This window comes from Syngnathus floridae, chromosome 3 (genome assembly GCF_059516105.1).
Source record: "Syngnathus floridae isolate MCC-2025c chromosome 3, RoL_Sflo_1.0, whole genome shotgun sequence".
Taxonomy (NCBI): Eukaryota; Metazoa; Chordata; class Actinopteri; order Syngnathiformes; family Syngnathidae; genus Syngnathus; species Syngnathus floridae.
Genome location: NC_142415.1, coordinates 2,570,853 through 2,590,610, shown reverse-complemented (window position 1 = coordinate 2,590,610; position 19,758 = coordinate 2,570,853). Strand labels below are relative to the sequence as shown.

The window sequence follows — 19,758 nt, the reverse complement described above, 5'->3', positions numbered from 1 at the left end:
TTTGATACAGTACGTATACTTATCTTTCATTAGAATTTCTGCAGTTTTTTTTGTTTTTTGAAATTAAGAAAACGTGCTGTTTTCTTTCACAATCTTTGAAATGTCTTTCATTAGTAAAAATAAAAAAAATGTTTTGATGTGCTTTTTTTCCCCTCACAATTTAAAAAGATATCTTTTACTATTAGAATGAAACACACAAGCGAGTTGCTACAGATACGGCAATACATTCCCCAGCCTAGCCTACTCTATTAATTCAGTTTATTATTCATATTATTTATTTATACATTACCTACTCACTTATTTATGCGGTTTATGATGTAAAATAATGAAAAAAAAAGCTTTAAAAATGTTTTTTTTGCTTAGGATGGATTAAATTTTATTCCATTATTTGTAATGGGAAAACATGATTCAGAATTCGAACGTTTCACTTCTCGAACAGCCTTCTGGAACGGATTGTGGTCGAAAACCGAGGCTCCACTGTATTCAAAAACAATAACAATACCACACACAAAAAATCTTCCCATCCATACATCCATGTATGTCTGCAAAAATATCAGTCTAGCACCACTGAAGTTATTTTGTGTTAATGTTTAAGTCAGCTTCACCACCATTTTCTGTCGCAACTTTCAATTAATCTTCCTCAAACATTGTTTTGTTCATATTTCATTCGAGTATAGCAATAATGTAAAATATGATTTAACCTGTGGAGGCAAATGTATTGTATAATTGTATGTAACAGGATTGCGAAAGTTGGAGTCATGTTCTCATGGCCGGCCAAGATGCAATCATTGCTTGGAAAGAAGCTTCAGCCAGGTCACAGTTTGTCGAGTTCAAAAAACCATGACTCGCACCTGCAGTGACAACACAAACAACCATCACCGCGACCGCCTCCTCAACATCCACAACTTTCCCAACACACATCATAACCCATCAGCCCGTGTCCACAGCCTTGACGCACCAAAGGTAAGTTTGGTTACTGGCTGTTATAAATTGAAATAAATGTTATTTAATGGTTAATAAATACATAACCCTTGATTGCATGGGTGAATGGTTGTTTTTCTGAGTGTGCCTTGCTATTGGCTGGCAAGTGGCCCTAAAACAGCTGATAAGCGGTTCAGAGGATGGATGGATGGATGGATGGATGGATGGATGGATGGATGGATGGATGGATGGATGGATGGATGGATGGATGGGCGCGTGCATCTGTACGTGTGTGCACGCGTGTGTACTTGAGCACGAGTAGGTGTGCGTGTATGTGTATTTATGTATATTCCGTTTGGCATCATCATATCTGGCAGAAAACAAAGAAATAAATGAGAATAATGTCTTAATCATTGCCAAAATTCCAGACTTGTATTTTCATTGTAACTGATGTTTGTCACTTCCTTTTCTCATGATCAAAGACATGGTCCGACAACAGACTCTCAGTGCCTGTGTATGCTGATGACGACTACAATGTTCCATTTACCTCTTCTGTTGCCATGTCTAGTCAGAAAACCCTTGATGAGACCTACAGGGGCAATAAGGTAACTTATTTTTTTACTCAATATAAGAATGTATTTTTTTTTGCCTGTTATTACGTATTAACTAGCAATTGTAATGTCATGGATAACTAGTTCTTGGAATGTTATGCTGTCCTATAAGAGTAACAAGGACATTTGATGAGAGGGTTATTGTGGTATAATATTTATAAGTAACCAATTACTGTGCTGCCTCAGCCAATGGCATGAGGAAATGGCTCTTCTCTTAAATTCAATGAAGCATCTGGCCAAAGGTACAGTGTTTATCTTGAAATTAGACAATAGTATATAGTAAAAAGATAACCAAAACAATACCAAAATAACGTGTAATAGTGACAGTAATAATAGTGAACTTGTGAAAATAATAAAAATCAGTTGAGTGGGTTTGCGTGTCCTTGTGATCCTAGGAGCTAAGGTGTCTGGGGCTTAATGCCTCGTCACCCATGGCAAAAAGGTCGTGGCTGAGGAACCAGACTAAGCACGACTCAAAAGACCCTTACGACGAACACAATAAAAGGACTTGGTTTTCCTTGCCCGGAAGCTGGTACTGAAAAAAAAACTCGGGAAAAATGTTTGATTGCAAAAATGTACGCGCCATACACGTTGATGACACATTAATACCATCATCTCAAACAAAGCCAGCCACAAGCTCGTATGTATTTTCATCACCACAAATTCATCAAATGAATTACAGACTTGAATACACATGAAATTTGTGAATTACAGCATCAGTCCAAGGTATTCATTTTGCTGATTAAACCCCGAGATTTTAAAATGTTGGTAGCTTTAATCAGGGAAATGCCAACACGCAATTCACACCGACTGTGGAATGGACGCATTGCGGTGTCCGTACTAAATCAGTACGGAATGCAGGTGGGTTTAAGGGAAGATGGATGTATCCAGATTCACATGCACTGATTCCATCCTGAAGTTGCTTACTCACGGACGGTCTTATCATGGTCTTAGTTTATTTGGTTTTGATTTAGATTTTTGTTTGTGTTCCTTTTGTTCAATCGTCAAGTTTTGCTTGTGGTCCTCATATTCAGTGTCTGTCACGTCAAGTAATTGTTTCCACCGGTTTTTGTTAGCCCAAACCCTTGTGTCTTTCAATCACCTCTCACTCACCTCGCCACTTGTGCTTTATCCAGGTGTTTCTCGTTATCTCGTCTATTTATTTTCTATTTAGTTCCCTCCTTTCAGTTCAGTCTTTTTTGGGTCATTGTCATCTGTCCTTTGGCCGTTTTGTGCTCTGACCTGCTCTGCTCTGTGCAGCCCTTTCCAAATCCTGTCCCAGTCTGCTTTTGCTAAGTTTATTTGTTACTTTGTTTCCCTGTTGTTTTTGAATTCTTGTCTATTTAGTTTCCCTGTTCATTAGCATTAGTGCCTTATTTTATGGTTTCATTAAATCCATCCATCCATCCATCCATCCATCCATCCATCCATCCATCCATCCATCCATCCATCCATCCATCCATCCATCCATCCATCCATTAACCATACTGCTTGTCCCCACCAGGGTCACAGGCGTGCTGACGCCTATCCCAGCAGTCATTGGGCAGTAGTCGGGGGACACCCTGAACTGGTTGCCAGCAAATTGCAGTTCACAAAGAGACGAACAACTATCCGTACTCACACCTACGGGGAATTTGGAGTGCTCAATCGACCAACCATGCATGTTTTCAGGATGTGAGAGGAAACCGGAGTACCCGTAGAAAACCCACACAGCCACAGGGAGAACATACAAACTCCACACAGGGCGGGCCGAACCTGCAGCCTCTGAACTGTGAGGCAGATGTGCTAACCAGTGCGCCTTCATTAAATCCTTTTTGATCCCATCCCCGCTTTCTCGCTTCCCTGCACTTGGGTCCTCATTCCCCATTACCTGACACAACTGATTTAAAAGGAGGCTACAAATCCGAAACATAATCAAATTTCTAATATTGTAGCAGCGCCCAACTCTCTGGTGTCTGCGGTTTCTCTCTTCTATAATGCCAGGGTTCCCAAATGTGTTTACAATGCAAATCTCGACCACTGTATTTGGCACCATACAACTGGTGAAACTGAACGACTGGACACGCCGCAATGTGATACTGACAAGAAATGCCTGCCATTCGCCAAGGCTGATTGCAGCGCACTACACAGAGACCAGCTACACACCCATTCCACTAGACACTGCCCCCTCCGCCGTAGTCATCTGCTAGAGGCGCGGGTGGCGGTAACAACAGTCTGCCTTTTTCAGTTAGTTTACCACAGAATGAATACCTATGATTCCACAAATAACATGTTGCCTATATAATTGTTCTTATTTTCACATATATGTTGTCATATAGTCAGTGTACATTAAATTTTTGATTGTGTTAAGAGCTTTTTTTGTCAACAGAGACAATAGTTTGTCCAACCTGTATTTTTGCTTGTTATCATGCTTATTTATGTTATACTAATTCACGATGCGTGTGCAGTGACAGTTCCTGGCTTGTGCGACATGTGGGCAGGCAATTCCCGCCACCCTCACAAAACATGTTTGCTGGCTGAAAACGATTTCTATGATGTAAAGGCGCGACAAGATCAACATAAACTATAAATGAAATGAAAAGAAAAACTACAGTTGTCCAGATCATTCCAAAATACTGATCTTTCAGCCTTTACAACAAACAACGTGGTCACTATGCAGAATACTGACAATATTCACGGTACAAACAAAATGACACAACATAATCAGTAGAGTCTGTGAAACACACTAAAGTACTCCTGCAACAACAGGGAACAAAAAACAACTAAACATGCACATTCAGTAATTCTATTATTTCACAAAATGCCGCTCGGCATGCAGGGAGGTGCAACTCCAAATCCTGTAGTATTATTTATTGGTGAAGTTGACCCAGCATGCCTCGCAGCATTTGAAAATGACAGTAGTTAATTCCGTGTTTTATAATTTATATTTGATATTTCTTTGTGTATCCTGGTAGTGTAATAGTTGTGTGCGTATTCTGCTTAGTAGTTGTCGTTTTAGGTTAGTGTTGTTTTAGCAATGTGTTCAGTGAGGACCCATTTTGTTTCTCTGGCTCACTGCAAGCCTGCTTGTACACTCAAACAAGTACGTATTGCAGTTGGCCATGACTTGAGTTACCTTAGCTTCTTTCGTTAGAATTGTTATTACAGTTAAGATAATTGAGACCCATCATGAAATTCTTGGTAACATAATGTATAGAAAAGATAGTTTAATGTTTAGTTATTATTGATAAAGCAATATATATATATATATATATATATATATATATATATATATATATATATATATATATATATATACTAAATAAAATACAGATCATATAGTATTATGATATATATATATATATATATATAATATATATATTATGATATATATATATATTATTATGATATATATATATATATATTATGATATATATATATATATATATATATATAATATATATATTATGATATATATATATATATATATATATATATATATATATATATATATATATATATCATAATACTATATGATCTGTATTTTATTTAGTCTGTAAATGAATTATTCTTTGCTATAGCTGTATTCTCATATATCTGTTTGAAGAATACATAAAGTCCGATACAGTATATTTTCAATTGGTGTGTCCATGTGTGTTTGTAGCAGCATGTGGGTGAGTGAGCGGAATAAGGCTGAGTTACAGCATTGTGTGACACATTATGTATGTCAAACAGGAAGAACAAATGAGAAAACAGTCAGAGGGGAGCAAAGAAGACTTCAGTTTAGAAGCCAAGCTACACACAGGTAATATCCTTGCATTGTGCATGTTCACGAGGGTGCTGGTAGTTTCCAAGTCAATTGTAAGTTTAACACTAACACTACAAGATGATATTAAATAATGGACATACAATAAAAAAGAGTATGCTGGTGAAACTCATAAACTGCTTTATGTTGTGTGGACAGGTGGGCTGTCAGCTGAGCTTTGCTTACAGTCAAAAAGAGGTGCTATTAAGAGGCAAGCGCGAATAGGACAACAGCTTCAGGATCCTTGGGTTCGCCTTGTGGATAGTTCCCCTAAAGATTTGCCAGAAATCAGAGACCGACACAACTTTCTCCATTATACTGAAGACAGTGCTCAACCAAACAGTATCTACCATACGCCTGTTACAATGAAAAATGAAGAGAAAATGACAAAGCTGAATTGCAGTGTTGGAGATGCGAGCTCAAATTATCTGTGTAACCTCACCCCTGAAGACAAAGATGAAATCCCCACAGAATCAAAAAAAGGGCCTCCAGTGGCACCCAAACCTGCTGGGTTTCGTCAGAGCCTCAGAACATTTTGGCATGAACAAGACCAGAAGATGCAAAGTAAACCTGCAAAACCAAGGCATGCTGTTGGCTTCTACAGAAACTCCAATATGAGAGTCGACTCAACTGTTTCCAACCCGTCCATAAAAGACAAAATCCATTCATTTGAGACGTTTTCAACCCCAGCCAGTTCAGAGAAAGTGGACAGTAAGAAACATGTAGTCCCATCTACTTCACTTCCACTGATGGAGAGCGACTTAGACAGAAAATATGCAAGAAACAAAAATAAAACCTCACAAGGAATCCAGAAGAAACAGTCTCCATCTTCTGGGGCAAAAGACATATCAGTTTACACCTTTCCACCAATCATATCATTCAATTTTGAAACAAGCAGCTGCAAAAACCTTAAGTCTGAATCCAACCAGTCATCTCTAGATCACTTGCCTTCTCAGCCTGCTGCAGAATCTGGGACACTATTTTCTAATTCAGTTTCATCCCAACAAGCCTTGACTATCCAACCCAAAGAATTGCTTGTTTCTCAAATGCCAGACTTACAGGGAGTAGATGTCATCAGGTCTGCAGAATCCAAAACCTTCACCACTCCAGGTCTCACCTCTGTGGGATACAGTCTTGCCGAACAGGGCAGTTCCCCAGAATTGACTGAACAGGAAGAAGTAAAGAATCAAACAGAACATTGTAACTTGAATACAAGTGACAGTCCGATGACAGACAGAATCAATTATCGAGAACTGGAAGGAGAGAATTTGGGTAAAATCATTGCCTTTAGCAACCAGGTAATCTCACACACAAAAATGTTTTCATTGTGTTGTTTTTTACGAAAGTAGCCTGAATAATAATCACATTGTACTCATACATCGTGTGATAATGTTGAGCATTTCAAAAGTATTCAAGTATTGTGTTATATTCTATTTAAATGCATTGTTATGGTTCCAGGTCTCGCAAGCATTGATGCGGACCCTTCCTATGCCCACTGACAATGGTCTGGTTGGTTATGCTCCAAACCTCACAGAGTTCACTGCTGAAAATGTAATAAACCCGCATGAACGTGATACCATTTCAGATGTCACTGAGACTGGATTTTCTATTTGGTAAGTGAAAGCAGGTACCATCAAAAGACAGAGAGCTGTTTAGTCTCTGCTCAACAGGAAGCGGGTTTAAAACGAACAGTAAAATAAGCTAATTCCCATTTTATCACTGCTGTTGTGAGCAACTACTAGCAACGACTACACTATGTGTGGTGATATGACTTGCATCAGTTTATTTTCCCTTCATACAGCTTAGCCACTCTCAGAGCCTGCACCACTGAGTTTGGGGAGGGGGGATCTCCCCAACAAGTAGTTCCCTCTGCTTGTGCTCAGTCACTTATCTCAGCCATCCCGTCAGAGGAAATAGAAATGATGATCAAAGAAGTGAGAGCTCTGAACAAAGACGTGCTGAAGGTAAAACAATACCACACTGTGCATCAATATCCTGTTGAGTAGTTCCAGACAACTGGAGGTTCACCTGAGGTTACCTTCAGCATGGATCTTGTCCACTCTGCAGGGAGAGGTACAAGTAGTACGAGCAATGTTGGTGGGGTCATGGTCTAGTAAAAGTAGCCATAGCCAAGACAAAACAAAAAGAAACCACTACAATGCATTGCACAAATACGTCAACTTGCTTATAGGTGAAGAGCTTATCATTTAACAAGCATGACGTGACTGAAATTGGCAATATTTTCTATACAGTAGTCCAGGGGTGGCCAACCCGCAGCTCGCGTGCCGCATGCGGCTCTTTGCCTGTTTTTTTGTGTGTGTTGCTTCGCTTGAGTTCAATATGGTATTTCCATCAAACGCGTTTGCGCATGAGGTGAAATCCTGCAAAGAAGGAGGGGCAAACCCATTCGAGGAAACAAATAGTGTCAATTTCGCTCTCAAAATGGCAGGGAGAAAATACACAGCTAAACGAAAATATGAAGATGAACACAGGACGTTTTTAACATAGTGGGAAAGTTTGTATTTTTTTGTTGAACGCAATGGCAAGCCATTCTGCCTGATATGTCAGACGTCATTAGCGCATTTCAAACCTTCAAATCTTCAGCGCCACTTCAGGTCACATCATGCTAATATTGATATGGACTTTCCAAAAGGGACTAAATTTCGCAAGCGCAAGTTGGACACTTTGAAAAGTCAGGCAGAAAAACAGTTTTTCCTAAAAATTACGAAGCACTCAGAGACTGTCACACTTGCATCGCATCAACTGGCTTGGAACATTGCACGGGCTAAAAAGCCATACAATGAAGGGGAGTTCATTAAAAAATGCCTCAGTGACGGTGTTGAAATCTTGTCCCCTGAAAACGACAAACTAAAACGAATGGTATCAGACATCCAACAGAAAGAATTGCTTCGAGTAGTAACAACGGAATACAAGCCAGATTTGAAGACAATTGTGCAAGGAATGCACTAAACAACATACATAGTAAGTGAAAAAACGCTATTGTAAAGCTATTGTCCTACTATTTGAGAAGGACTGAATTAGCTTAACAAGCATGCTTTTGGATCGTGGTAGAAAACCCACGTAAGCACGGGCAAAACATGCAAACTGGAAAGCCAGAACTGAGATTTGAACCATGAACCTCAGAATTGTGAGTCATAGACGTGAACCTTGGCTAATAGGCTGGCCTGCTATTAATGGGTTCCACTATAGTCAAATTTACCTCTCCCTGCTGTAGACCTAGTGTAATCCCAGTAATTATTTTATTATGCGGCCATCTGTGAGTCATCATGTTCCCAGCATCTGCTGAGTACTAAACAATCGATATCCCTTCAGACAATACCATTTGCCTCACTTAAAAGACAAGTAATATGTGATTTAAGTATACAGTTGTTAAGTATGTATACTGTGTATTGTAATGTCGGATCATATGTTTCAGACTTTATTTTTTTCTGTCAATTCAAGATGTCTGTCCTCCATGTCTGTTGTGGTCTAACAAATGTAAAATGATAATTATGACTGATATGAAACGAGAGCTTTCTCCTCAGCAATTGCAAGACATCCATGTTGTGATTCTGCATAAAGAAGAGGGAGCTGGACTGGGCTTCAGCATTGCTGGAGGCTGTGACCGGGAGAGTAAAGCTCTAACGGTAAATGTCACTCAAATTGTTTTGAGTGACATTGAGTGAATAATGTTGTCATTATTCTCACACATATGGCGGTGGTTGTTTGAATGGCTCTTTTGAACTGCAGCCTGTCCTCAAGCGTCAACATTTCTTTACAACTTGCTCTCCTAAGCCCAAATGATGAACCACCCACAATAAAAAACAAAAATCTGCGAAGCAGAAACAAGATATGGATTTATTTAAGTATTTATGCACTATTGTAACGAATCTTTAAGCACGTTGTGTTTTTTGTTAGCCGTTAGGAGGCATGAGTGTATTGCAAGAATGTTAAGTGTAGTTTACATATCAAGCAATGCCAAGTATTTAAATTAAATTAGAATTACTACACTACACTAACCTCGGGGACATCATGCATAGCAAAGGAGTCAGGGCTGCGCATGAATCGCCTGTTGCATTATAATAATTATATAATAATACACTATATTAAGGCTTTATAAACCCTTCCCCATACTTTTACACGACATAAACCTTTCCCATTCACTTAATTATCATTACCACACTTTTCGGTGCATGTATTCTAACCCTTTACAGTAAATAAAAGAACAAACACATAATATTGTCACATGTCCCGACTACTCCTGTGCTCGGGTTTAGTGCCTTTCCCTCGCGTGCACCAAAACCTGACACTCATTCTCGGTTCAGTTTATTTTCCATTTGCAGTACAAAACTACATTGGAAAAAAACTGTGCAAGCAGCTCAAAGTGCATTGCCAAACATTCACCCACTCATTCATTTTCCGTACTGCTTGTCCCCATGGGGGTCGCGGGCGTGCTGGAGCCTATCCCAGCAGTCATGGAGCTGTAGGCCAGGGGACACCCAGAACCGGTTGCCAGCCAATCGCAGGGTACACAACCATCCGCGCTCGCACTCACAATAACGGGCAATTTGAAGGGCTCAATCAGCCTACCATGCATGTTTTTGGAATGTGGAAGGAAACTGTAGTCTGTCAAACATCCATTCTTTAAAATTAAATAATAAAATAAAAACAACATATACATAAAACATACAATCTTAAAAACTTACCAAATTGCATGGTAAAAAAAAGGTTGTTTTTCTTTAAACCCCAAAACACACATGGCATCCATTCCTTCAATTTAATGACCCTCAGAGTTGCTCCCACACTGTTGGTGTTTATGTCGCGACTTCACACTAACAAGAGACGCTGACTGGTTTGCCCTGGTTTGCATGTATTAAATAAAAAATATACTTTTTCTTTCTCGCTTCCCTTCCTGAGAAGGAAAACTGGGTTGAAATGCAGATTTCAAGCTATACAAAAATATGACTTGTAAAGTCATGTAGTTCAAATCTAAGTCGAGTCACTTAGATACTAAGGCAAATCATTCCGACAGTTTTGGCGAGCAAGTCGCAACATATTATATGACTGAACTCCCCCATTTCTGGTTTTAAATTATTAAGGCCAATACATTTAAAGGATAAGACATCCTATAATTGCCACTGCCAGTGAGGCCAGTGGGTCAGGAAAAACATGAGCACCAACCTCTCGTGCTCCTTTGAGAACCACATCAAAATTCTTCTGTGCACTGTCATTGATTGGTGTGATTAGTTTCAATGTTTCAAGAGGATCTCCTCTACAGTATTAAATTGTGGCTACCATCTTGAATGTAGGACACAAAAGAGGTTGAGTTTTACCATTTGTCCCTGCCATTTGTATGCTTTATCACTAAACATGGTCTGCACTAGAAATGCCATCAGTGAAACAATTTCTTCTTTGTGCAGGTACACAAAGTGTTTCCCAATGGTCTTGCAAATCAAGAGGGCACTATCCAGAAAGGAGATGAGGTGTTGTCTATAAATGGCCAAACACTTCATGGAGTCACACATGCAGATGCTACTGCGGCACTGCGGCAGGCCCGCACTCTAGAACTTGCTGTGGTAGTTGTCTGCAAAACAGCAAAGGAACAGAGTGAGGAGTCCAGTTGTGCAAGTACGCAAGTTCATCTAGTCTAGAATCTCCCATTTCAATTTAAAACATAAATATTTTCAGTGCCAGCTGGTATAGGCTCTGTTTAGAATCAGAATCAATCTTTATTTGCCAAGTTTGAGCATGCCAAACAAGGAATAATATAATAATGTCATAATATATTGCCACACGCTATTATGAAATGGCAATCAATGGAACCCTGTTGTATATTTTTCATAAAATAATAAACTGGAAGGACTAATTTTGTATAAAGGCGATTGTCAATTTATGAGAGGTCCACTTCCTATGGCAGTGACTTGCAGTGTACATAAAATATCTACATACACCTGTTCAAATGCCAAGTTTTTCTGGTAATAAAAAAATGAGACCACAAAAAATAATTTTGAATCTTTTTCCATCATTAATGTGACCTATAACTTGTACAACTCGAAGAAACAAAAACATCATTTTCGAAGGGAGAATTACAAATGAACAGGTTGATGCTGTAAAAAGAGAGTGTACACATGTGCAACTACATTATCTCTTTTTTTTTTTTTTACTACCCTTAGTGAGATTTTGTTTATTTTCAATTGAATTGTACTGGTGATAGGTCATGTAATGTTGTAATTTGCGTATTTGCAGTGGAGGAGCCAGGTACTTTATTGAGTGTGGAGCTGAAGAAAGGGGGAGGTGGAGTTGGCTTCACTCTGGAGGGAGGAAGGGGTTCGATACATGGAGATAGACCATTAGTCGTCAACAGGATCTTCATAGGTAAATGATGAGTTAAGTCAGTCATGTTATTGTACAGGATAGGTGTAGGGTTGTTTGCACCAGCGCTGGACTGGACTGGTCTGATGGGTCGTCATCTTTTGGGGTCTATGGCGTTGAACTAAAATTACGCCACGGCAGGCTAAAATAAGGGAAGTTGAAACACTGATGACTGTTTCTTGAGCTAAATCCACAACATACAAAAAAGGCTGTCAGGCATTTTATTTGCTACACATGGTACCCCATTAAACAGAGCAGATCTTTCCACGACATGAAGATGACCTTGACGTTTCAAGTTGATAATTTCGTTTCACGGTTCCGTTTCGCGATCAGCAAAAATGTTCTTCCCCCACACTTATTCCACCGTAAAATCAAAGCCAGACACACTTACCACACACCGGTGAGTGCACCTACTACTAAGAAAGCCCCCCCCCATCCGGTGACACAGCCAATCACTGTGATAGCGGAACAAATTTGCGCTCATGCATGACACACAAGAGCACCACACCCCAAAAAGGAAGAAACTTTCCAAAAAACACTATTCGGCACATATTTTGTAATGTGTTCCCATGATAATGTTTTTAACAAAATCTTAAAAATATGGTTCTGAAAGTGAATTCAATAGTTTGGCAACTCTATAGCAATAACCTCAACCAAGCACTCCTTTTTGGGCATTTTTGCAATTTCTCTTTATAAAACATTTTCAATTTAGCAATATTGTTGGGTTGTCTGGTGTGACTTACTCTCTTGAAGACATGGATACAGCATCTCAATTACATTGAGGTCAGGACTTGAGTTCTACAATTTCACAAAGAATCCCAGAGAACCAGGTTCAATTTCAATATAGGTGCCATTCCTGTTCAAAATAGTCAAATGTTGAGAACTTATTAAAATAAAAGATTTTTCAGGGGACTGGATGTTTTCCGTGGCAACCATTATATTATCATAAATTACCATTGGTTTTCAGGTGGTGCAGCAGAACAATGCAATCTTCAATGTGGAGATGAAGTTTTGCAAGTCCAGGGTACCAGTCTTCATGATATGACCCGCTTTGAGGCCTGGAACATGATCAAGGCTTTACCTGATGGGTCCATCACAGTGGACATCAGGAGGAGACACAGCCACTAGAACCTCTTAAACCCGGCACACACAAGGCAATAAGAAATAAGCGCTGATAGATACGAGTGAGGCAGGCAACGAGCAACAATGGCAATGAGCGCCAATGGGCCATGGCGCCTGGTGTGCGCTGGGCTTTACGTGTCAAGAGGCCCAAAATGCAACAATTGATTAAGAACCCCCTTGAAAATAAGATGATGCATCTCAAGAATCTATCCTTGAAATAAGAAAGATAATAACCTTGTCACCGTGGTTCAGCATCTGTTATCTTCAGACAACCTTGCTGTTAATTAATTGTTATACATACTTGTGTGTGTGTGTGTGTGTGATTCATATTTTGAAATACTAGTATGTTGGCTCAAATATTCCCATAAGAATACACTTCTAATTCATTTGATTCATTCCACAGACAAAAAAACACACGATAACACTTTAACAAATACTGCAGATACCAATAAAACAAATGCATTATATCAGATGTAAAAATAAATAGATTGTTGCCACGGTACTTTAGAGACACATGGAGAGATAACGTACTGTAATTTACATTACGTGATTTCAAACTAACAGCTTTTTTTTTGTATATTTTATTAGGATTTTTTTAGGATAACAAAGCTATATATATATATATATATATATATATATATGTACACACACACGCACACACACACATACATACACACACACACACACATATACATACATACATACGTCCAAGGGGGGGGGGGGGGGGGGGGGGGCGATTAATAGGGAACACTTTTTGTCCGGCACTGAAATGGGCGATAATTTGTGTGTTTTCCTTATGTAGTATCTAATACCTGCATCTCACTGGTATTCTTAACACTAGAACAGCGGCTGTTTTGATCTACCTCTAACAGCGAGTTGCGTCAATTGACGCTCCATCGATGCGACACGTTACCGTCGCACATCACATGTTGCTCATGTCATGTTATAGCCTTCCTTATTCAGAATCCCTTTTACCCTGTACAAATCTCCCACCTTACCAGCACCAAAGCAACCCCAGACCATCACATTACCTCCTCCATGCTTAACAGATGGCGTCAGGCATTCTTCCAGCATATTTTCATTTGTTCTGCGTCTCACAAACGTTCTTCTTTGTGATCCAAACACCTCAAACTTGGATTCATCCGTCCACAACACGTTTTTTCCAGTCTTCCTCTGTCCAATGTCTGTGTTCTTTTGGCCATCATAATCTTTTTCTTTTGTTGGCCAGTCTCAGATATGGCTTTTTCTTTGCCACTCTGCCCTGAAGCCCAGAATCCCGCAGCCGCCTCTTCACTGTAGATGTTGACACTGGTGTTTTGCGGGTACTATTTAATGAAGATGGCGGCTTGGTGGCGCACTGGTTAGCACGTCCGCCTCACAGTTAGGAGAGTGTGGGTTCGATTCCGCCTCCGGCCCTCCCTGTGTGGAGTTTGCATGTTCTCCCCGGGCCCGCGTGGGTTTTCTCCGGGCACTCCGGTTTCCTCCCACATTCCAAAAACATGCTTGGTAGGCCGATTGAAGACTCCAAATTGTCCCTAGGTGTGAGTGTGAGTGCGATTGGTTGTCTGTCTCTGTGTGCCCTGCGATTGGCTGGCAACCAGTTCAGGGTGTCCCCCGCCTACTGCCTGATGACTGCTGGGATAGGCTCCAGCCCGCCCGCGACCCCCGTGGGGACTAAGCGGTTCAGAAAATGGATGGATGGATGGATATTTAATGAAGATGCCAGTTGGGGACCTGTGAGGCGTCTGTGTGTCAAACTAGAGACTCTAATGTACTTATCTTCTTGCTCAGTTGTGGAACGCGGTGAAGGAATGAGGTCGAAATACAAAAAGTCCTGCCTAGCTACAAAAACAGATATGCTCAAACCTCATTGAATAAAGTACATAAGCAGACAAGTATATTCACATATTAAATAAATAAAAGAAACATTTTAAGCATATAATTATACCTACACACCAAATCAATAAAGAAGACATAACTAGACATTTTTGATAAATGGTAATGAGAAAGGTGGCTCGGTGACGCACTGGGTAGCACGTCCGCCTCACAGTTAGGAGGGTGCGGGTTCGATTCCACCTCCGGCCCTCCCTGTGCGGAGTTTGCATGTTCTCCCCGAGCCCGCGTGGGTTTTCTCCGGGCACTCCGGTTTCCTCCCACATCCCAAAAACATGCTTGGTAGGCCGATTGATCACTCCAAATTGTCCCTAGGTGTGAGTGCGAGTGCGAATGGTTGTTTGTCTCTGTGTGCCCTGCGATTGGCTGGCAACCGGTTCAGGGTGTCCCCCGCCTACTGCCCGATGACGGCTGGGATAGGCTCCAGCACGCCCGCGACCCCGGTGGGGACTAAGCGGTTCAGAAAATGGATGGATGGATGGATGGTAATTTTTATGATCTGATCTATATTTCTGAGCACTTTGAAATAACAAATGACTTTTGATATATTGCCTAAATAGCTTAATGACCCTTAAGGAACTGTGTAATGCATGCCTGATGTTTTTTCTCTAAATCATGGACACGGCCAGAGTCGTCTTGACCGTTCAGTACTTGATTGTATCTTATGTTTTGACTAATGCTAGATGCCAGTTTTTGATTACTACTGAACGCTCTGCACAGAGGAAAATATTTTGGCCTAACAAAGAAAAGATACGGTTGGAAACATGATTAAACTAAGAATATAATGACGTAAGCAAAGACATGAAGTATCAAAAGCACAAACTTTACATAGTCAGGTAACAGCAATAGATTAATGATGTCACAGCCAAAAGCTAACATTGGAGAAGAATGTTCACATGAAGGTCACGTGGAGATAAAACCAGCAGGTGCCAGAAGGAGCCACCCAAAGACTCGGCCAAAGATGATCGCCAAGGCCGACAGACGGGAGGGAAGACAACAGCCCCCACCGAGAACTCACACACGCACACCAACAGCACCCACACACACCAACAGCCCCCACCTACACGCCAAATCGCCCATAACCAGCACCACTCCCATGGAAGCAGACTCTCCTTCGAACTTCGAAGACTCATCACCCATCAAACTCGGCCCACACTGGCATGTGCAGCTGATATAAGCTAACCAAAGAACCTTGAACGTTGCCTTTTCTGAATGGAGACTTTCTGCTCTTGAAGGGCCCAGCGCTGTATTATACTTTCCTGAAAACAGAGCTGTCTGAACAAGAATTGTGATTGAACTCAACCAACCTGTGTAAGTTAATTTGTGCTTCAGTGTCTTAGCATTTTCCTAAATATGAAGAACTCAAACGAGCACGCAGTGAGTAAATTGGATAACAGGTGATTGGCAATGGCTTTTGCCGTGAGGCGCAGATAACGCGCTCCCTAAATTGTGGACAGAATCCAGCAGCGGCCTCCCACTTCTTTTTCAACTCTAGTTAGAGCCTGTTTATGCTGTCCTCTGAAGGAAGTAGTACACACCGTTGTAGGAAATCTTCAATTTCTTAGCAATTTCTCACATGGAATAGCCTTCATTTCTAAGAACAAGAATAGACTGTCGAGTTTCAGATGAAAGTTCTCTTTTTCTGGCCATTTTGAGCTTTTAATTGACCCCACAAATGTGATGCTCCAGAAACTCAATCTGCTCACAGGAAGGTCAGTTTTGTAGCTTCTGTAACGAGCTAAACTGTTTTCAGATGTGTGAACATGATTGCACAAGGGTTTTCTAATCATCAATTAGCCTTCTGAGCCAATGAGCAAACACATTGTACCATTAGAACACTGGAGTGATAGTTGCTGGAAATGGGCCTCTATACACCTATGTAGATATTGCACCAAAACCCAGACATCTGCAGCTAGAATAGTCATTTACCACATTAGCAATGTATAGAGCAGACCTGGGCAAAATATGGCCCGCGGGCCCTTTGTCCGTCCCTGTCCGGCCCGCATGAGGCCAATCGTAAACTATATTTGATTACAACTTAATTTTAAAAAATAAAATCAAATCAGTGTCGTGCGTGCAATACAACTGTTTTGCTTTTATTTTGAAAGGCGTCGCACTTCCGTATAGCGTACGTGTATGTGAGCTGTGCGTGAAGGTGAACAGTGCGAAGTAATGCTGCCCGAGAAATGTGTGCTGACCCTCAGAAAAGAAAAGTTGACAAGGATCGCCGTGTTTTCAACAAGACATGGACTGCTAAGTATTTCTTTACAGAAATGAAAGGTAAAGCCGTGTGCCTGATTTGTGGTACACAGGTCTCTGTGTTTTAAGAATATAATTTGAGTCGCCACTACACGACCAAGCATGAGAAAAAATACATCGACCAAGCATGAGAAAAAATACATCTGTCTTATAAACAGCGCGCATCAGAGGCTGATACATTGCTCGCAAAACTGCAAGCCCAACAAGGACTTTTTAATCAAACTTCACACTCAGAGATGCAGCGGCTTTGTCATTTGAGGCAAAGTTAAAGACGTTAAGAATAAATTGTACTGATTAATGATTGTTTTTTTTATTTGACCTATACACCACAATTTCACATAGCTTAATGTAAATATAATCAGAATAATTGTATTCTTCTAATTATCAGTACCAGCTATTTAAAATAAATGATTTAGTGCATTTTACAATGGAAGAAAATTGAGCAGGTTTAAGTTATCGTAGGCGTGGCCCTCTGACACAACTCAGGTTTTTCATGTGGCCCTTTGTAAAAATTAATTGCCCACCCCTGGTATAGAGTGTATTTCTTTAAAGTTAAGACTAGTTTAAAATTATCTTCATTGAAAAGTACAGTGCTTTTCCTTCATAAATAAGGAAATTTCAATGTGACCTCAAACTATTGAATGGTAGTATATATATATATATATATATATATATATATATATATATATATATAGTGTGTGTGTGTGTGTGTGTGTGTGTGTGTATATATAGAAATGAATCGTTGCCACCGTACCTAAGAAACATGGAGATATGATACATTACACAGTAAAACATTGTAAAAGAATAGACTATTGCATCAGTAGCATTAATTTGTCCAGTTTCATATCACACATTGGTATGAAGATTTTAATAGCAATTGTTAACAGTAATGTAAAAAATATTCCACTAAAAGTTGCTGAGGCGGCTCAGTGGGGAACTGGTTAACACGTTCGCCTCACAGTTAGGAGGGTCCAGGCTCCCTCCCTGTGTGGAGTTTGCATGTTCTCCCCGTGCCCGTGTGGGTTTTCTCCGGGCACTCCAGTTTCCTCCCACATCCCAAAAACATGCTTGATTAGCCAATTGAGCACTCCAAATTGCCCCTAGGTGTGAGTGCGAGTGCGGATGGTTGTTCGTCTCTATGTGCCCTGCGATTGGCTGGCAACCGGTTCAATGTGTCCCCCGCCTACTGCCTGATGACTGCTGGGATAGGCTCCAGCACGCCCGCGACCCCCGTTGGGACAAGCGGTATAGAAAATGGATGGATGGATAAAAGTTGCAAAATACACCTACTGAAAATTTGTTTGACATTGATACTTGCTGACTTGGTCATCTCCAAGAAGACCAACTTCTTACAAAAGAAACTTACAAATGTCAAGGAATATTTATTATTGCAGCAAAGGTTTTATCTCTTTATCTCTATATTTTCCTAAGAATAAAGATAGTCATTTTGAAGTTGCTCAGTGTGAGTGAATTTTCCTATCTACTGTACAGCAGAGGTCACCAACTCTAGTCCTCACAGGCTTCTACCCACAATGTTTTAGATATGTTCCTCATCCTACACACTTGATTCAAATGATCAGCTCATAAGAAAGCCCTGTATAGACATGATAACAAATCTGATCATTTCAATAAGGTGTGTTGTAGGCGGGACACTTTAGATAGGTGCCCTGGAGGACTGGAGTTAGTGCCCCTGATGTATCAGATGGAGACAAAAGCTGGCCTTATGTTTTTGTCACATTACGCTCAGGTAAATTCAATATGAATATATATAATTGTTTCTACTTGCAGATTAACACATTCACACTACAGTACTGAAATGCCATGTCATTGACAGAGATATAGACATTGCACATATTTTAGATGTGGGACCACCGTGAGTCTGTTATAGTAACATATTCACAAAGTGGGCCCTACAGTATAAAAAAAAATCATGCAAGAACAAGAAAGCAATTCAACTAAGAAAAGGTAGTATTATTACATAGAGTCGTGCCGCGTGATTATTGTACATAATGTAGCCTTGTGTAAACAAAATGAAGGAACATGCCTGATTATCATTTTTAGGCAATATTTGTAAAGTCATCAAAGTATTTTGAGGGGAAATTGAACACGCACAAAATTTTCATAGCATCATAGCATCTCAGGCAGACATTAATTTAACTTTAATTAATGTCTGCTTGAGACGTCTGCTGACTGTTTAATTATTACACAGCCAGCAGATGTCACAAATAAATCTTTGAAAAGACCGACAAAAAAGTATTAAATTCATAAATTGTATGTTATACAGCAGGGATTGTCAACAGGTGGTCCTCGGCCGTCTAGTGGTCTGTGGCGGTATTGCACGTGGTCCGCGAAATTGGAAATGGAAAATATTTGTAACATTTTTAAAACTAAAATTGAGCTATAATTTAGACTTCATTTATTTTCCAGCTAATTTTCTGAATCATTTACCCATCCAAATTATGTCAATTGTAGCTGAGATTCCCAAAATAGACATACAGATGCAAATAAATAGCCTGTATAGGTCTATCCTTCTTCAGTGCAAAATAAAATAATATTCCGCCAAAGCAGTGGTCCCCGAGTTGCTTCTTGGTTATAATGGTGGTCCCTTGGACAAAACCAGTTGAAAACCCCTGTTATGCAGGCAACGCACAGTTAGTATTAAAAAGTACATTTCATGGATATTTTGTGGTATTTATTTCTTGCAAGGTCTTTCCATAGCACAGGAAATAATAATCGCTCAGAAGTCCCACGATTTGAGAGTAAACGTCTTTATCCAATTACAGGTTGATGCCTTTA

At 40.1% G+C, this 19,758-nt stretch overlaps 1 protein-coding gene across 3 annotated transcripts in view; it reads left to right on the top strand.

Moving 5' to 3' along the window:
* The window catches only part of il16 (interleukin 16), a 65,666-nt gene extending 52,240 nt beyond the window's left edge, over positions 1 to 13,426 (top strand). For all 3 annotated transcript variants that reach the window (XM_088371479.1, XM_088371477.1, XM_088371476.1), the window contains exons 16-25: positions 740 to 963; positions 1,404 to 1,526; positions 5,247 to 5,316; positions 5,476 to 6,614; positions 6,775 to 6,929; positions 7,118 to 7,280; positions 8,862 to 8,963; positions 10,737 to 10,944; positions 11,563 to 11,691; positions 12,656 to 13,426. In XM_088371479.1, coding sequence (XP_088227605.1) covers positions 740 to 963; positions 1,404 to 1,526; positions 5,247 to 5,316; positions 5,476 to 6,614; positions 6,775 to 6,929; positions 7,118 to 7,280; positions 8,862 to 8,963; positions 10,737 to 10,944; positions 11,563 to 11,691; positions 12,656 to 12,816 — 2,474 coding nt within the window. In that variant the 3' untranslated portion in view covers positions 12,817 to 13,426. The remainder of the gene's footprint in view (positions 1 to 739; positions 964 to 1,403; positions 1,527 to 5,246; positions 5,317 to 5,475; positions 6,615 to 6,774; positions 6,930 to 7,117; positions 7,281 to 8,861; positions 8,964 to 10,736; positions 10,945 to 11,562; positions 11,692 to 12,655) is intronic.
* The last annotated feature ends 6,332 nt before the right edge of the window (positions 13,427 to 19,758 follow it).